Source organism: Colossoma macropomum, unplaced genomic scaffold, assembly GCF_904425465.1.
Source record: "Colossoma macropomum unplaced genomic scaffold, Colossoma_macropomum, whole genome shotgun sequence".
In the NCBI taxonomy this organism is placed as follows: Eukaryota; Metazoa; Chordata; class Actinopteri; order Characiformes; family Serrasalmidae; genus Colossoma; species Colossoma macropomum.
This window is the reverse complement of record NW_023494785.1, coordinates 45,926,424-45,946,387: the sequence shown is the minus strand read 5'-3', so window position 1 is coordinate 45,946,387 and position 19,964 is coordinate 45,926,424. Positions and strand designations below refer to the sequence as shown.

The 19,964-nt window shown below is 40.6% G+C and overlaps 1 protein-coding gene across 1 annotated transcript in view; it reads left to right on the top strand.

Moving 5' to 3' along the window:
* The first annotated feature begins 7,426 nt into the window (after positions 1-7,426).
* LOC118825795 (dynein heavy chain 11, axonemal) overlaps positions 7,427-19,964 on the top strand; it is a 119,351-nt gene continuing 106,813 nt past the window's right edge. The window contains 10 exon segments of the mRNA XM_036596623.1: positions 7,427-7,634; positions 8,524-8,667; positions 8,840-9,012; positions 10,845-10,850; positions 11,367-11,393; positions 11,862-12,033; positions 13,122-13,221; positions 15,547-15,758; positions 16,908-17,141; positions 18,134-18,301. Of these exon segments, the coding sequence (XP_036452516.1) occupies positions 7,497-7,634; positions 8,524-8,667; positions 8,840-9,012; positions 10,845-10,850; positions 11,367-11,393; positions 11,862-12,033; positions 13,122-13,221; positions 15,547-15,758; positions 16,908-17,141; positions 18,134-18,301 (1,374 nt within the window). The 5' untranslated portion in view covers positions 7,427-7,496.

The window sequence follows — 19,964 nt, the reverse complement described above, 5'->3', positions numbered from 1 at the left end:
TTCGCTTGTCGTGCTGAGTGTTCATTTTCTGCCGCGAGTGTGTTTTAGATCCTCGCGCTGCCATCAAAGTTGAGCTTGTTTATACACAACATACCGTCTTTTTAGATGATGTTAAAGTGAAGTGTTCCGTGTTTGAGTCACGCATGGTGGGCAATATTTTTTTATTACTCACATTATTGATAATGTCGATTAGTTGCTGCTGCAGCTCTGCTAGGCTCCAGATTTCATTATATGAGAATGATGCATGCGCGACTACAGAATGAAGCCCAGCTTCAGGGGTCTGTGGGGTTCAGATCTGTTTAAAAACCTGAATTATTTGAGCTGTTTTTCAATCACATTTTCAGTCACCGCCGTTGCTGCATGTTTATTTCCTTTGGCCATGCTGCAGTGATCACAGGCCAAACCTGAATAAAAATTCTAAAGATTTTTACGCTGCTTTGATAGCGAGAGTTGATGCTAACAGAGATTTATTGTATGTATGTGTCACGATGAGGTAACGCGTCTCTAAAAGAATGCGCTCATAGCTGCCAAAACGGTTTCATTCACAAGCGTGCCAGTAAATCTGGCAGCACCGCCAGCACAGACTCCAAACACAATGACATCTTCACTCCGCCATCCGCAAACAAACCTCAAAGCAGCTGCAGCTGCGGAGGCCTTTTAGACTGACAAAAGATCCGCTCTCCAACACTCATGTTCCCTCTTACAGCTCAGAGAGGAAGACAAACACTCAAACAGAGCTGGATCAACATTCAGACACACAAGCTGGAGGAGCAGGAGAACAACTTAGACACCAGAATGAAACATACCAAGTCAGAACTGTTCACAGTGGTGGTGATAGGAACCAGACGTCCACCTCTAAAAGCTCCCTCACAGAAAGTTCCTACATGAAATGGTTATGAATTCACTGCCTGATGACTGAGACACTGTTTTATGGTAGTTTAGAGAACATTCCATCAACATTCCATATAAACTCAGAAGACTCGTGTAGGTTCACTGGTGGTTCTGGATAGTAAATAAAATGTCTATATTTGTGTTGTAGTCATGGCGACCCCTGGTTCCTATCACCACCACTGTAAAGATGTCAGAGTCTCTACCATTTTGTTTATTTTTCTAATAGAAAATAACTTAACACATCCTGTACAGCTTAAATGTGGCATTTTCCTGCAAATTGTAGTTCACAATTTCTATGTATCTGTTTAAAATATTGGAAAAAAAACCCATAAAATTTTAAAAGGTGCCACAACTTTTGCACAGGCCATATTTCACCCCAATGTGATAAAATTTGCAAATAAAAGGTAAACGTGCATTAAAATGTTAATGTTAACTTATTTGCACTTAGAGAATTAATATATGACGGTATATTTAGTTGTTGAGGAGTCAATAACCAAATATCTAGAACGTTCTCTTTGCACATCTCCATCCTCATAAGTGTCTGTCCGGCGGCCCTGAGTGGTCTGTTTCTGCACTCTGTAATAGATAGTCGAGGCTACGTTGTTGTCCTCCTGCATTTTAAACGTTTATTGACCCGCCCCCCTCCCCCTCCCCCTCCCCCTCTGAGCGCTGTATTGGGTGAGGGAGGCTGTGGGGTGTGCATATTAAACCTGTTCCTCACCTGTGATCTCCCACCGCCGGGCTGGGACATTTTCACCACCTCGTAAATCACACACGCTGTGAGCAGAATCAGAATCAGAGTCAGAGTCAGAGTCACTTCACTGCCACGTGCGCCGCGTGTGCAAGGAATCTGTGCCGGTGAAGTTGGTGCAGAGCTAAACGGCCACAACAAAATATTAATAATAAACAAATAACATAAACGAGAATAGTTTGTGAACAAGCTTAGGTTGGCCGTTGCTATGCAATCCCAGGTGGTTGCTATAGGGTTGCTGGGCTGTTGCTATGTTATTCCAGGTGGTTGCTATGGGGTTCCTAGGCTGTTGCTTTGGTATCCTGAATGGCTCCTAAGGTGTTGCAAGTCCATTGCATTGGTATCCCAGGTGGTTGCTAAGATGTTGTCAGGCCTTAGCAATGATATCCCAGGTGGTTGCTAAGATGTTGTCAGGCCTTAGCAATGATATCCCAGGTGGTTGCGGAAGTGTTGCTGGTCCATTGTTGTGGTATCTCAGATGGTTGCTAAGGTGTTGCCAGGCTTTGTCAAGCCAACTTAATTAGCACAATACAGCCACAAAGGACATCACTAAACATACATACAGTAAGTCAGGACCACCTTTCATTTAATTTATTTATGATCAAAACAGCTACAAAGTACAAGACATTTATTTTTTCAGTGTTAGAAAAATGCAAGAAACATAAATTTAACAAAAAAATTACGCAGAATTACTCAAAAACTAAATATGCAGTCAAGTGTTAATAAGTTACCACGTCCTCTACAGAGAACACACTTCTGAACATTTTTACTGTTTATATCCTGAATTTAATATATTCATGAAAAAATCAAACATAAAATGTGAGCAAAAGTTGTGAACCCTTTTGATGTATTTTATATTTTATTATATCCAATATGTAAAACATGTAAACATAATTCGATTGTGGGTGTTCCGACTTTCACATACAGCTGTAAAATCAAATGTTTCTCAACAGCTTCCATTCTTTTCAGGAGACTCACTTTCAGTTCCTCAAAGAATCTGCAGACACACCTCCAAAGTTCAGTCTTAGAAGTTGGTTGATGATTTTCTGAAGTAATCAAATACATTTAGTGGTGTTGAGCTCTGGACTCTGTATAGCCATTTTATTTACTATCCAAAACCACCAGTGAACCTACACGAGTCTTCTGAGTTTATATGGAATGTTGATGATGGAAAATAGTGGAAAATCTGAAATAATAAGTTTTCTTTAGGCCTATTTTGCCTCACAGCGCCCTGCATGTATCCCTCCACCATGAATGGAGTTTAAGTTCTCTAAACTATCATAAAACAGTGTCTCAGTCATCAGGCAGTGAATTCATAACCATTTCATGTAGGAACTTTCTGTGAGGGAGCTTTTAGAGGTGGACGTCTGGTTCCTATCACCACCACTGTGAACAGTTCTGACTCTGTAAGTTTCTCTAGAAACCAAACCGCTCTGAACGACTCTGTTCACCTCTTAACCATTTAAGCATGCAGAAATTTTGAAAAATCAGTTGTGTTCCCCTTTAACAGCTCTTTTGACTGGAAATTAAATAAATGTGGGCAGCTAAAGGGGGAAAATCACTCAGTAGAGATTAGACATCAGTATGAATTACGCATGTGATAATAAGTGCTCTTATGGGAATTGGTGTTTTGTATGAACCACTAGTATTAATCTGAAGGTCACTGGGGGAGCAGCGGAGCGGCGGGAGATTATCAAAGGGACTAAGCTGCATTCCTTCTGGGGGTAGAAGCGTCCTTAGGGATCCCACCACAGTCCCTGTGACACGCTGCCTTCCACTCATACACATAATATCCCCTGTACCTCATTAAATTCAATTACTCAGCTATAATCTAAATAATATCTGCAATGACCACTGATGTAAACGAATCAGACTGATAACAAAGCAGGAATAATCAATATACAGGCCTGCGCCAAATATGAATCAGTAATGTGTAGCAACCAGCCCTATTTGTCCTTCTCTGAGTATTATCAAATGCTAATACTTTTACTGAATATTATTGAACAAACTAATCTATTTTTTAATCAGCTGTATTGCAGGCATTAACATTTAGTTCTTTATTCTCTATTTTGGATTAATTAAATTAACTAATTTATTACAGTTGTGAATTCTAACTGACTGAGTTTATTAAAAGTGGCATATTTATGCCACCTTATCAGTTTTGCTTATGCTTATTTAATGGGTTCACTACCTTTATTAATACTAGCTTATTAGCATTAGTAATGCTACCTTTATTAATTCTAAGTTATTCACTTTATAAACACATGTTAACATATTAAATTTATGATTAACTTTACTAATGTTAACATATTGTTTTTATGAATGTGGACTTTATTACTGCTAACATATAAACTTTATTAAAACTGGCCTGTTAGATTCATTAATGCGAACATATTTACTGCAGCTATGCTAATTAATTAACTTTAGCAATGCATGGTTTCATTAACTTTATTAATGTTCACCTTAATTGGTTCATCAAATTTACTAATGCTAAATTAAGTATTTTAATATATTGTTAAGTAATAAGTGATATATTTGGTAAAAACCCCTCCCGGCGCTGTTCTGACCTGTTCTGACCATCTAAGTTCAAAGGAAGAGTAAAGAGCCGTTCATCACTTCATTCATCTGAGAGCAGCGCTTCAGCCCGTCACTGCTGGTGAGGCGTTTCCTGCTGACCCCTCAGCTGGACATCAGCAAATTAGCGCTGTTTTCTGTTCTTTTTGTGGGCCTGTAGAGCCCCATATGTGGCCGGATATCAGAGGCCTTCCTCCGGCTTCCAGCAGCGCCGCACCTTCCAGCCCGCAGCCGGTGAAGCGCGGGGGACTGCGGTTAAAACCTCCCCGGGAATTTAGCGCCTTATTTGAATTTTCCGTGGCGCCCTCCTGAGGAATGTTTAGGCGTCGACAGCTTTTAATTTAATTTTCTGTTCCGCCTTAAATGGTGCAGCAGTTCAATTCAGGCGCCAGCGATTTAAGGTGGAACGGAAAATTCTACAAGAAGCTGGCGATGCCTAAAATAATGCCTGAATAAAAAACAAATAAACAATAATTACGAACACTGACACGTCTAACCAGACCAACAGGTAGCCTAGAACTATTTACTAATATTTAAAACGCATTTTTAGGACTTTTTCTCGCAGAATCTTGTGTTGATTTCGTCTTTCTGACCTGCGTTAGCGTTAGGGTTAGGGTTAGCGTTAGCCTAGCGGTTCTGTTTTTTGCTAGTCTCAAAATCCCTTTCTCGCTGTTAAAGATAAATATGCGATAAATATTGATGAAAGAGACATTTATGGTAAGTTTAAAGTCTCTTGAAACGAAGTGGTGCCATTCTGAGGATAGTTTTAGCAACTTTAGCCTGTAAAGCACAGTTAGCTTCGAAATATGTACATCCTGAACTCTCACCGACCGAGTTATGGACGTTCTAGCTAGCCTTTTTGAAAATGTTAATGATGTTCATTTATTATTATAAATTCATCAGAGCTACGTTTTGTTCTGATGTCAAGCCTGTAACAATAGAAGAACCTTTTTAGTGCTCTGTACATCAATTAACAAAAAGGTTCTATACAGAACCATATACAGCCCATTCTCCATCGATCTGAAGAACCATTTCACCATGCAAAGAACCATTTAAACATGAAAATGGTTTTATAGAAACATCATGCTGACTGAAGAACCCTTATTAAGAGTGTAGGCTAACAGATGGATGGGAGTCCTGCTGCAGTTCTAAATGCCAGGGTTCTTTTTTACCTTATGTGTCAGCACTTCTACTGCTCCCATACGGAAATCTGATACAGGACAAAATGGGTTTTAGATATATGACATATAGTAGTACCAAGTAAATTACCTGGTTTTATTCAACCTAAATGAACACTTTGAATGAGCGATTCTTCCGGTCAGTGTAGTTTTTTAAGTTGAATAAAACTAGTTAATCTACTTGTCGCCACATAATTTTTTAATTTTTTAAAACAAACAGTTAACAGTAACAATTAAAACTGTACTGCTATGTATTCAACCATGTATCAGACAAATGTTCAATATTTGATTTTAAATTTTGATGTAAATTTTATATGTACACAACATATGTGTACATATATTGTGAAATAAATGCCTGACCCTTTATGAAATATGTTCGTATCCCATTAATCAGATTCCCGCATGGGCTCCTGCAGTGATGTTCACTGAAGCAGCAGAACATTCAGCCGAGTGTGGGTTTAGTTTCTGTAACAGCCTCATATTTCAGTTGTGTGAAGCTGTAGAAGCGTACTAAAGGGAGGTTCTCCGTGTTTCCCAGGCAGGATTGCTGACCGCAGGCCGGCTGGATCTTGTGTTTCAGTGCTAAAGGCCCCTAGAGGGCAACATCGGCGCACTCAGTCACAGGAAAGCCCACAGAGGAGTCTGAAAAGCAGTCAGACTACAAATCAGCCCAGGGCTGTCCGAGTCCAGAGAGTCTGATTCTGATTCCAAGAGTCGATTCCACTCAGGTACAGAAAGTTAAAGGGCCCGTATCATAGCAAACTGAGCTTTCCTTGCCTTTTTAAAATGAATGAGTTTTACTGTGGCATGTAAACACTGTTATATCATTTACAAGAAGAACTCCACAAATTTTTCAAAAAAATTCTATGTAATTAAGTGGTTAAGATGTAAACAGAGTCGTTCAGAGCGGTTTGGTTTCTAGATAAACTTACAGAGTCAGAACTGTTCACAGTGGTGGTGATAGGAACCAGACGTCCACCTCTAAAAGCTCCCTTACAGCAAGTTCCTACATGAAATGGTTATGAATTCACTGCCTGATGACTGAGACACTGTTTTATGATAGTTTGGAGAACTTAAACTCCATTCATGGTGGAGGGATACATGCAGGGCGCTGTGAGGCAAAATAGTCCCCAAAGAAAACATGTTATTTCAGATTTTCCACTATTTTCCATCATCAACATTCCATATAAACTCAGAAGACTCGTGTAGGTTCACTGGTGGTTCTGGATAGTAAATAAAATGTCTATATTAGTGTTGTAGTCATGGCGACCCCTGGTTCCTATCACCACCACTGTAAAGACATCTGAACCATTTCACACCAAACCACTCTGAATCTCTGTGTTTACATCCTCAGGGATGAATTATGCAGGGATTTAGAAAAATAGATGAAGTCCACCTTTTACTGAGCCCCTAACGCCACTGTGGAAAAAGTATTTACAACGACATTGCGTTCCCTCGCAAAAGTTTCGTGTTCCCCTGCAAAACCTATTGTATTTGCAGGAAATGCAAAATTATAGTCTGGTAATATAAAATTATTTCGAAGGAATAAAAGTAATTTTTAGCCACGCCCCTTCAGGGCCCCGTAACCCTAACAGTTAGAGAGAGTGTTTAATGTAGTGCTCGCTCCACCGTTCACCCCGCTTTCTGCTGAGGTGCTGTTGTGAAGCTCAGCGCTGATGTCGAAGCTCCAGAGGAACAGGAAGCAGCAGGAAGGGCTGATCGACCAAACCGAGCTTTCCTCTCCGCTCGGGGGGAACATTCACTCCGCAGAGCGGCGCTGTTTCGGTCAGGAAAAAGGGAAAAATCAGCCAAACTGCGGTTAAAGTTTACAGCCGCTGTTTACGCACTGCCCGTTTCCAAGGCAACCGCACGCCGCCCCGCCCCCTCAGCCCAGTCCGCGCTGCGGGAATCAGAAACTGCAGGAATTAAAGTTTAGAGTTTAGTTTAAAAGTTTAAAGGTTCTGCAGTCAGAACCGCGTTTCTGCAGGGGTTCACTGTACTGAGGGGGAAACATGTCGGAGGAGGAAGAAGCTCCGTCAGCGTCAGAGAACCGTTCCTCTGAAGACCCCCGGGTGAAGTTTGTGGGACAGAAGGTCGTCCAGATGCTGAGAGTCAGAGCAGAGTTCTGGGACAGGTTCTGCTCTGAGGAGCAAAATCAGAACCTTCTCAGTGACTTCTTTGAAAACCCAGTCAGACTGATGATCTTCAGCGCCTCCTCTGTCCTCACTGCGTCCACTGAGGTGAGGGAGGAATAAAGAACGCTCTTCAAAAACATGGTTCTTTAAGGGTTCTTTATTATAATGGCAATGGTTCTGTTTAGAGTTCTATAGCTATAGAACCAATCACATGCTTAAATGGTTCTTTGCATGGTGAAATGGTTCTTCAGATTGATGGAGAATGTGTTGTGTACGGTTCTACATAGCACCAAAAAATGTTCTCCTTTTGTTTTGATGTCAAGCTTGTAAGAACCATTTTTGGTGCAGTATAGAACTATTTTCAAAGATGTTCTATATAGAACCATGCACAACACCTTCTAAAGAATGTTGTGAATACTCTAAAGAACGTTTTCCTATGCAAAGAATCATTTAAGCATGCAAATGGTTCTTTGAGTGTTAATGGTTCTACATAGAGCCATAAGAACCCTTGAAGAACCATCTTTTTTCATGGGTGTATAGGTTTTACGTAGCAACAAATAGGGTTCCTCTGTTTCTTCTTGGTTCGGTTCTGTGTAGCGCCAAAAATGATTCTTCTATTGCTGCGATATCAAGCTTGTATACAATAGAAGAACCCAACATTGTAATGATAGCAGAACCCAGAACCGCAGAACACACATAAATATGGCATTTTCTATGTATTGTAGTCCACAATTTCATTTGCTGAGTTTGACTAAAAAAATAAAACATTAAATTATAAACTATTGGTGCTATATAGAACCGTTTTCAAAAAGGTTCTACACAGAACCATATACAATACTTTCTCCATTAATCTGAAGAACGTTTTCTCCATGCAAAGAAACATTTAGGCATGAAATCGTTCTACGTAGAACCACTGCCTTCACTAAAGAACCCTTGAAGAGCCGTCTTTTTGAAGAGTATTTTTGAGCACTCACTGTTTGTCCTCATACTCTAGGTGTCTTCTCTGCCCGGGAGCAGGCGTTTATACATTCTGAAGAAGGAGAACGTCCCTGTCCTCTCTGAGAACTGCCGGAACGTTCTGCTGTTTGGGCTGCTGTCACCATCTCTGCTCACGCAGCTGTCGAACAGTGTGGACAAGGTAAGGAACCTTCACTGGAACCTCGAGGACCTGCAGGGGAAACATTGCTCCATCAGAACGTCTCACGTGGCCCGATGTTGGGTTCTTCACCTCGTCAGACCAGCATTTAAATAAACGTCTGATTTACCTCGCGAGCGTCTGCATGTCTGATGTGCTGCTGCTTTATGTGAAGGTCTGTCTGCCACTTTTGTCGAACAAGAAGAATCATCTGACGTGGCCGAGCGTGATTTCCCAGGACGTGACGAGGCACGTGGAGACTTTATCGAGCAAGGTGACGGTGGTGAACGGACAGATCCACGGCAGAACCGTCCTCCCTGTTACCGCGGTGACGGAGAGGATAGAGAGGTGTCCAGCGGCCGAGATCAGGCTGTAAGTTTATTACCCAGTTATTTCTGAAGTATCAACCCTTTTTTACAGGATGTTTTGGAAGACGTGTCTCACTTCAACGCTTTTTTCTTCAGTAATGCTGATGGAATGACTTTGAATTCACCCCTCGTTGCTCACTAGCAGCTCAACACAGTCACAGTAACAGCATCCTCGTTAATCTGGAAACTAGTAATAAAGTCATAAAGGAGATATTAATAAAATATATTTAATTTGATTGCATTAATTGAACATATCAGAGTCGACTGCCATTAGTAGCGATTTCCCCCCATTAGGGGGCGTGCAGAAAGAGGCTACGAGAATAGTCAACTAAAGCTAAGGGAGTGCGTTATGTGCCTTTATACAGTTATACAACAGGCCACGCGAGCTGATTGGTTGGGAAGGTTCTAAACATGCTGTTATTTCACCATAACATCACAGGTTTTTTTCACAAACACTATCACTCCACTGAGATGCCATTGCTAAGCAACAACTTTGACAGCTGTAGGAGACACTCAAGCCATTTGAACGTTTTTACTTCTTACTTTGCCACAAACAGAAAATGGACACTTTTAAGATCACATTTGACCGACAGCCGATTTGTTGTTGTTGAGCTAAACAGCCTGGAATCAGCCAGAATTGAACCCAACACCATTCGCCAAACTAAATGGGCTGTAAGATGCTTTACAGACTGACTGGAACAAAACAACATTAATACTGATCTGGCAAAAACTGACAAAACTGAGCTGAACTTGATATTGCAGCAGTTTTATGTCTCTGTCTGATTTGGTCAGACTCTGAAGATGAGACGACGCCAAATTCCCAAACTGTCAGTTGGTCTGTGTGGAGCTGGAGAACGAACTGCCGGCTGTGCAGCGAGTGGGCGGAGCTCGTTACTCTGACAGAGCAACGAGCTGCTCGTTAAGGAGCTATAATTTGGTGAAGGAACTGCGAACATTAAAACATATTAAACGCCGCGTTCACGACCCAGTTTATTAATTTATTACTGTATTTATTTAACTGGTGTGTTAAAGCAGTAGAACACTCGAGGAGTGTGTTATCGCCAATAACATCACGGCTGTGATGATCTACGGCGACCAAATCACAGTGATGTTATTCCACGATAACACACTCCCTCTGTGTTCTGTTGCTTAATCAGCTCGTAGCTGTGACACGCCATGATGAGCACACATGTCCCCGAGTGTTTTATTGCTTTTATACAACAGTTTTGCAAAATAAAGAAAAAGATAAGAACAGAGAAACACCCCAAACATGTGATCAGATTACAGTCAGCATGCTGCTCTTAGTGATGTTTCAGTCCAGCTTTTTTCAGTGACTGGCTTTACACAGTGAAACCAGGCGGTTACACGAAGCAATTCAAACACAACCAAAATTGCACACAACACATTCAGCCACTCCACTGTTTAGCTAAACGTGTCTCGATCTTTGTTTCTCAAATAATTTTGATACTTATATGCAAAATAAATCTGAGGTCTGTGTGAAATTTGGGGCATCGAGAGATGAGAAAATGGCCTCTTTTCCACTGCAGGGCGGTTCTGAGTATGGGAAACCGTTCCAGTGGGTTTTCCATACGGACACGGTTTGACACAGAACACAAACCAGGCTCAGCACAGTTTTTCGGCACAGTTAGCTAACCATGCTCGGGGCTGGTGGGATGACGTAACGACGTAGCTGACTGGTTCTGTGTTTATGTCACGCAGTGCACGATTTTAAATCCACAGTTCAATAAATGTTAAAGCTTCAATTTAACACCAGTTTCTAAATGTTAAACGGCGCTGATAACCAGGAGAGAGTAGCTGGTTAGCATTAGCTTAGTTAGCATGCTGAGTTGAGTGGCTGGTGTTGGAGGTACAGAAAGCCAAAATTAAACCTGTTCTGTAGTGTTTTAAGCCTGCTAGGCTAAGCTAATGCATGTGTACTGTGCCTCCTACCGAAGTATAGACTCGGTTCCAGCGAACTGACGCTTAAAACACCTATTTAGAGGACAAAGACTCATATCTGAGAAATCCGAATGGCTGGTGTTGAAGTGACAGAAATACAAAAATAGAATTTTTCTGTGGAGCTACGAGATGGACCCAGCTGGGTGGTGCTAATGCTAGCGAAGTTAGCCGGTTACAGGTGAAACACACCGCAGTACAGTTTCATATGGAATGTTGATGATGGAAAATCTGAAATAATAAGTTTTCTTTGGGGACTATTTTGCCTCACAGCGCCCTGCATGTATCCCTCCACCATGAATGGAGTTTAAGTTCTCTAAACTATCATAAAACAGTGTCTCAGTCATCAGGCAGTGAATTCATAACCATTTCATGTAGTAACTTTCTGTGAGGGAGCTTTTAGAGGTGGATGTCTGGTTCCTATCACCACCACTGTGAACAGTTCTGACTCAGTAAGTTCATCTAGAACAGAGCGTTTCACACCAAACCACTCTGAACCTCTCTGAACCGCTCTGAATGACTCTGAATGACTCTGCTTACATCTTAACTGTTAAATTATGTGGAACTTTTGAGTAACAGGGCCTGGAATGTGTAGTGTACTGGTTAAAATATGGTATAAGTACTCGTATCACATGTATTTCCATTCAGTGTTATATAAAAGGCAGAAGCTGATACCCGATGGTTTTCTCACTCTGAGAAGTTTGACAAATGTAGGTAATTGAATGAAAGTAAATGGCCACCAATTAGAATGATTCCATTGACTGTTAGCGTCTTTTTAATAGCCCCGTACTCTGAATCTGTTCCAGTGCGTGTGGTCGAATGTGAACTAATTCCTTTGTTTCATCAATTCAGTCAGGACTGTCATGACGGGAGGACAGTCATGCACGCCATTGAGTCCATGGTCATTAACTGGACCCATCTGATTCAAAAAGTCTTAAAGGAAGATTCTGCAGAGCTCATCTTGAAGGGGCTGAACCCGGGACCGAGCGCTGAGCTTCACTTCTGGAGGTCTAGAAAGAAGAACATCCAGAATATTTATGATCAGGTAATCCAGCTGTAAACCTTTATGGTCCGAGTTAACAGGTTTACGGTCAGTTTATTATGTGCACCTACCTTGTAGCTATGGTCACCCACCATGTAGGTGCACTCTGTAGGTGTACAGTTACAGACGGTTACTGCCCAGTTTATCAGCCCCTCTTTGCCCCATTCATCAGTGCACAGGGGCCACCACAAGTAGGGCTGAACGATTTGGGGAAAATATCTAATTGCGATTTTTCCGACTGATATTGCGACTGCAGTTTAAATTGTGATTATTTTTGTATTAATTAAGATTCAGGCCTGATTTTTTTTGGCCAAGAAACCAGAATATCCACCTTTTCTGGCTTGAGGTTTGACCCTGAACAGCCAAACTGCCAGTAGGTCATGGTTGTGATGTCACAACACATGGAGGTTTGGTTGCCTCTGTCAAACTCATCTACAGGCATTTCACAAGCTCTGTGTTATTAGGTTCAGTTTCCCCTCTTAAAGCTTAAGACAGCGTTTTTAATAATGTTCACACTTAAAAAAGATGGTTCTTCAAGGGTTCTTTAGTAAAGACAGTGGTTCTGTACAGAACCATGAACAACCAAAGACCAATTTGCATACTTAAATGGTTATTTGCATGAAGAAATGGTTCTTTGGATTGATGGAGAATGTGAACCTTTTTGAAAAGGGTTCTATAAAGCACCAAAAAGGGTTCTGCTATTGTTATTGTGTCAAGCTTGTAACAATAGAAAAACATTGTGGTGCATAGAACCCACAACACATTCTTCATCAATCTGAAGAGCAATTTTTCCATGCAGAGAACCATTTAATCATGAAATAAGTCTCGAAGTGTTCATGGACAGAACCATACAGAACCAGTGTGTTTACTAAAGAACCCTTGAAGAACCGTCTTTTTTAAGAGTGTATAATAAAAAGAATTGCAGCTCTGGTGATTTGAAAATTCTCTTGAATTTCAATTTCAGTATAAAAACGATTAATATTTCAGCATCTATCAATACGACCACTGACCAGGTCAGTCTGTAATTGTACACCTGCAGGGTGGAACCTTAAGAGAGACGTTTCCTCTGAGTGTGCGGTTCTGATTTTCAGCTTCAGAGCCCTGAGATTCAGAAGATGGTGAGAATCCTGGAAGCGGCCGACAGCAGCTATTACCCGTCTTTTAAAGTGCTGACCGAGGAGGTCTCTGACGGTAACTATGGATATCGTAGGATATCATATTTTACCGTATTGTGTCACAGCATAATGTATTGTGTTCTATGTTGTATTGAATTGTTTTGTAGTGAATCGTATTTTAAATTGTATTGAATCGTATCGCAGCATTTTCTACTGAAGTGAATCGTATTTCATCGTTGTATTGTTATTAGCATGTTAGCTTGTGGCTAGTGTATTAGCTTCATAGGTGGATGGATATATATAAATATATATATATATATATATATATATTTATATAAGTATATATATGTGTATACATATATACAACATGCACCAAATTGTTTCACATATTATTGTTCTGTTGAATCGTGATTAGCCTATTATCATGTGGCTAGAGCGTCAGATCAGTACGCTATATAACAGCTTTAATTTAAAAATATAGTGCTTTTTAATGCTGAATGCTCTAATCAAGTGAAAATGGAAAAATTAACATATTCATTATGTGTAACGATTCACATTACACTCATTATGTTGTATGTTGTGTATTATGTTGTCTATGTATCGACTGTGTTGTGTTGAATCAAATTCTGAATCTTGAGAAATGTCACTCCTCTAATAGACAGATAAACAGATGAACAGTGAATATTAATACATCATCGCTGTCCAACATAACTCACTTTTTAGATTTTTATTTTTATGCATCATTTTGAACACAACAGCTTCGTATCCTTTATATTTAATTTTATTTTAAATTCCTGATGAACGCACTAATTAGAAATCAAATATTACTCAAAATAAAATGTCTTTACATTAAAAGCTGAGAACGTTTTCTTCTCCTGTAAAGTTACTGTTTTGTAAGACACGTGAGCCTCAGCGTTCCAGCTGAGATAGTGTGGAATCTCACTGTGTGTAACTAAAGCAGCGCTGAGAGAACAGCCTGAACAGCCTGAACAGCCTGAACAGTCTGAACAGCCTGAACAGCCTGTTTAGTCTGAACAGCCTGAACAGCCTGTTTAGTCTGAACAGCCTGAACAGCCTGAACAGCCTGTTTAGTCTGAACAGCCTGAACAGCCTGTTTAGTCTGAACAGCCTGAACAGCCTGTTTAGTCTGAACAGTCTGAACAACCTGAACAGCCTGAACAGCCTGTTTAGTCTGAACAGTCTGAACAACCTGAACAGCCTGAACAGTCTGGACAGCCTGAACAGTCTGAACAGCCTGAACAGCCTGAATAGCCTGAACAGTCTGAACAGCCTGTTTAGTCTGAACAGTCTGAACAGCCTGAACAGCCTGTTTAGTCTGAACAGCCTGAACAGCCTGTTTAGTCTGAACAGTCTGAACAGCCTGAACAGTCTGAACAGCCTGAACAGCCTGAACAGTCTGAACAACTTGAACAGGCTGATTAGTGTGAACAGCCTGAACAGCCTGAACAGCCTGTTTAGTCTGAACAGTCTGAACAGCCTGAACAGTCTGAACAGCCTGAACAGCATTAACAGCCTGAACAGCCTGAACAGTCTGAACAGCCTGAACAGTCTGAACAGCCTGAACAACCTGAACAGCCTGATTAGTCTGAACAGCCTTAACAGCCTGAACAGTCTGAGCAGCCTGAACAACCTGAACAGTCTGAACAGCCTTAACAGCCTGAACAGCCTTAATAGCCTGAACAGTCTGAACGGCCTGAACAGTCTGAACGGTCTGAACAGTCTGAACAGCCTGAACAGCCTGTTTAGTCTGAACGGCCTGAACGGCCTGAACAGCCTTAACAGTCTGAACAACCTGAACAGTCTTAACAGTCTGAACAGTCTGAACAGCTTTAACAGCCTGAACAGCCTTAACAGTCTGAACAGCCTGAACAGCCTTAACAGTCTGAACAGCCTGAACAACCTGAACAACCTGAACAGTCTGAACAGCCTGTTTAGTCTGAACAGCCTGAACAGTCTGAACAGCCTTAACAGTCTGAACAGTCTGAACAGCCTGAACAGTCTGAACAGCCTGAACAGCCTGAACAGTCTGAACAACTTGAACAGGCTGATTAGTGTGAACAGCCTGAATAGCCTGAACAGTCTGATTAGTGTGAACAGTCTGAACAGCCTGATTAGTCTGAACAGCCTGAACAGTCTGAACAGCCTGAACAACCTGAACAGTCTGAACAGCCTGAACAGGCTGAACAGCCTGATTAGTCTGAACAGCCTGAACAGTCTGAACAGCCTGAACAGTCTGAACAGCCTGATTAGTCTGAACAGTCTGAACAGCCTGATTAGTCTGAACAGCCTGAACAGTCTGAACAGCCTGATTAGTCTGAACAGCCTGAACAGTCTGAACAGCCTGAACTGACTGCTTCTCACTTTTCCATCTGATCTGCAGCCTTACAGAAAGCGAGGGATGTGGATCTGCACCTTCAGCAGCTTCAGCCACTTTTGTTCGATGTAGAAGAGGTGGAGTTCTCATCTCTCCATCCGTTCATCCATCCACTCTTCCACCTCATCTTCCTGGTTTGGACTCACTGCTCGTCGTACCGCGCGCCGGCCCGCATCGTGGTGCTGCTGCAGGAGCTGTGCAACCTGATTATTCAGCAGGTGATGAAAAGGTTAATCCATGAGCTCTAGAGGACAGAATGGCTTTACCAATCACCGAGTGAGGGTCTCTGTGAGGGCTCTAGATTAGAGAACCGGACCGGTTTGAGGAACGAAAACGTAAACCGTAAACTACACATAAGATTAATGGTGTTTTACTAGGAAAATCTAATGATGCATCAATACCATTTCTTTCTGTCCGAGTCTGATAGTGTAATGAATTACTGTTACTGTTTTTACGAGTGAGAGGAAATGAGCACAGTATCGGCCCGATTCTTGAAACTAGTATCAGTATCGATGCATCCCTATTATATGTAGCTGTTGAGGCTTCTGTATAATTTCTGTTAAATAGAAAATCAAACTGAAGCCTCAACAGTGTTGAACATCCCCACACAAATTACATTTATTGTTGATTTTCTAAGTGAAAGTTTGAAAGTTAACACAAACTCTACAGAGGACACACAAATATGGCATTTTTCTGCTAATTATAGTGCATTATTTGTATTTATTTGCTGAGTTTAAAATATTGGAAATAATAAAACAGAAACATTTAAATGTGCTAATTTGTACCACATTTTATTTTTCTAATTGTGCATTAAAATAAGAGTTTCTGTACAGGATGTTTAACTTATTTTCACTTAGAAAATCAACAAAACATGGAATTTGACCAGGAGCTCACAAACTGATGCGTTCGACTGTTTATTAAATTAAACCTGCGTTCTAATGTAACGAAGCCGTAATGGAAGATTTCCAAAGATGATTCACTGTAGGAATCACTGTTAAGACTACACTCTTCAAGGTTCTTCAAGGATTCTTTAGTTCTGTAAGCTCTGTATCAAACCATTTCATGCTTAAATGGTTCTTTTCATGGTGAAATGGTTCTTCAGATTGATGGAGAATATGTTGTATATGGTTCAGTATAGAACCTTTTTGAAAATGGTTCTGCTATTAAGAATACATTCTCAATCAATCTGAAGAACAATTTCACCATGCAAAAAGAACCATTTAAACATGTAATAGAACTTAGGTTCTAAATAGAACTAAAGAACCCTTGAAGAACCGCCTTGTCGAAGAGTGTAGTCTTATTCCGTGTGTGGAGAACCGGCCCGTTGAATTTAAAGGAATAAGGATGTTCTCTCTTCTCTCCTCCAGGCCTCCTCCTACCTGAGAGCTGAGGAGCTGCTGAGAGGAGACACTGAGGAGACTCTGGAGAAGCTCCAGACGGTACTGAAGCTCCTGACGTGCTTTAAGGAGAGTTTCCACGCCTACAGAGGCAGAGTGAGCGTCTGGGCTGGCGCTGGAGGCGTGAACAGCTGCTGGGATTTCCCGTCGGCTCTGGTCTTCACTCGGTTTGACAGCTTCTTAGCTCGAGTGCTGCTGTTGGAGGTGAGCCCGCGTCTGCTCTGGGTCCAGTGTTTTTTTTTGAATGTAAAATTACGTCAAAAACTGAAAAACGACAAAAATGGAGATACAAGGTTTTCTTCCGGCAGCATATATATGTATATATATATATATATATATATATACTGGTTGTTTGATAAATGTCCAATATATATATCTGATATGTCTGATACAAACACTGTAAGATTTTTTGGTAACATTTTACTGTATAATTTACCACTTCTGAAGTCAGCTAAAGTAACCTTTACGACAGATGACGCCTGTTGGAATTTGGAAGCATTTACAAACACTTATGTAGGGTTATATTAGCTGTCATGACAAGTTTATGTAGTCTTATGAGCAGCACCCTACAGTAAAGTGTTTCTGATTTTTAAAGCAAAAAATCTGAATGAAACAGACCAGCAGCGCGCAGGCTGTAAAAACATTATACAACGTGAAGATAGAATATATGAGTAATATATGCAACCATGCTATCCATCCATAAGAATATTGTTTACTATTATATACAGTTCAATATGTGTTACACATGTATGTTTGTGTATGTTGTGTATGGCTAAAATACATGTACTATATTTGAAAATGGCCAATTTCATATAAGTTGGCATGTTTGTGACATATATGTGTCTATGTGACTAATAAAAGTTGGATATAAATCCACATATGCTAATATATGTCATATATGTAAAACACACATTGCCATGTATGGGTGAACAGCTCCACACGGTTTAAGACAAGTGAGTAATGATTTAGCCCCATGCTAACTGGTGTGGTTTAAGCTTCTATTACGTGTTAGCTCGTAGCTCCAGAGCTAAAACTAAAGAAGTGAAGTTCAGACACTAAACGGGTCTCGGCTGATCGGCTGCGTTTGGAGTAAAAAACTGAGTATGTTTGATTTTTGACAAACTGTCACTTTGATTTGAAAGCTCTGTAATGAATGTGCCGCTGTGTGTTTAACCGAAGCTCTGTGCGCTTCTCAGGATCTTTTCTCCACCATGCTGGAGCTGCAGAAGCTGGAGAAGCTGATCTTCGGAGGCGTTAAGGGCAGAATGTTCACTGAGCAGGTTTCTCTGCTGCTCTCAGAGTTTCAGCAGCTCTGTAAAGGAATCACGGACAAAGAATACGACCCACTGGACCTAACGTCTCAGGTACGGAGCTAAAACCTCCATCGGTTTGTTGAAAGCTTCACAAAGTGCAGCTTTCTATGAGGCTGACACTATTGATTAGATTAGTAATCAATTAATCAGGATTAACTGAACAATAATAAACCAAAGATTTAAAAGTGTTGCACAAAAAAAATTGAAAAAGCCTGGGATGTAGAGCTGGGCGATATAGAAAAATCATAATATCATGATACCTCAAGAAGTTTTAACGATACAGAATATGTTACAATTTTTCACATTGATAAATCGGAAAAGTCAAAATAGTGCCACATTTAAAAAAATGGGAAAAACTAAGAATACAATTAATATTTCACATACTACGCAACGTCCTCTAAAAACAGGACTAGTTAGGCCCTCATGTAATCAAATATGCAGCATATTCACGATATACTCTGATAAATATCTCCCAGCGCTGTAACATGATTTGGCAAAAAAAACACATCATGTAGGAAGAATCATAATCGTTTGTGTTGTTAGTTACACACATGATAAGATGTGACGAGCTGCGTGTGGCGACGCGTGGGCGCCAGAGTGATGTTTTAGTTTGTTATGGTGACGGTGTTTTATGAAGAGTCCAGTCTGAGAACATTAGAAACACAGTGATTCTTTCCTGCAGAGAAGTGCTTGAATGCTTTGCTTTCATTTTATTGGTATAAGGTCTACTGAGACCTTCTCTAGAGATAAAATGCTGTCAGTATTTCGAACTGCACCTAATTCAAACAACTCACCCTGCAGCTCCATCTAAAGGAACAGAGCTGAGGAATAAATCACTTTTACACTGAAACTGCAGTTTGGAAGAGTGCAGTTTTAACCCACTAACTGAGGAAACTATGGGCTGATAGCAGATATCTGAAATTTTTGATGTATGTATCTGCTGATGCAAATACATGAACGTTAAAAAATGTAAAATTGGGGCGACGTCTACCTGGATTAGCATTACAGAGAAACTCACTGCACAGCCGGCAGTTCGGTCTCCAGCTCCTTACACTGAACTCCCAAACTGTCATCACCACTGAGCAGCTTTTCAGTCGACAGCTGAGACAGAAGAACAGCTAAACAACCTGGAATCAGCCAGAAATGAACCCAACACCATTCGCCAAACGTGTAGTCTGATCTTCAGAGTCTGACCAAATCGGAAAAAAAAGCCTGGAGTCTCATGTGCAGAAAAAAATTTTACATTTCACATTTTAATAAATCAGTCAGAAAAATCATTCAGCTCTACTCACTTAAAAATATGGTTCCTCAAGGGTTCTTTAGTAATGAAAATGGGTCTATATATATATATATATATATATATATATATATATATATATATATATATACATATGTATATATATATATATATATATAAAACCAAAAACGGTTCTGCTGTTGTTACAAACTTCACAGTGTAACAGTAAAAGAACCCTTTTTGATGCTATAAAGAACCCTTTTCAAGACGGTTAGATAAAGAAACATATACAGCACATTCTCCATCAATCTGAAGAACCCATTCATGATGCGAAGAACCATTTAGTCATTCAAAAGGTTCTTTGAGTGTTCATGGTTCTACACAGAACCATTTTCTTTACTAAAGAACCCTTGAAGAACCGTCTTTAAGCGTGTATAATGACCGTCTGGTTCACATTAAACAGCGTTTCAGCGTTAA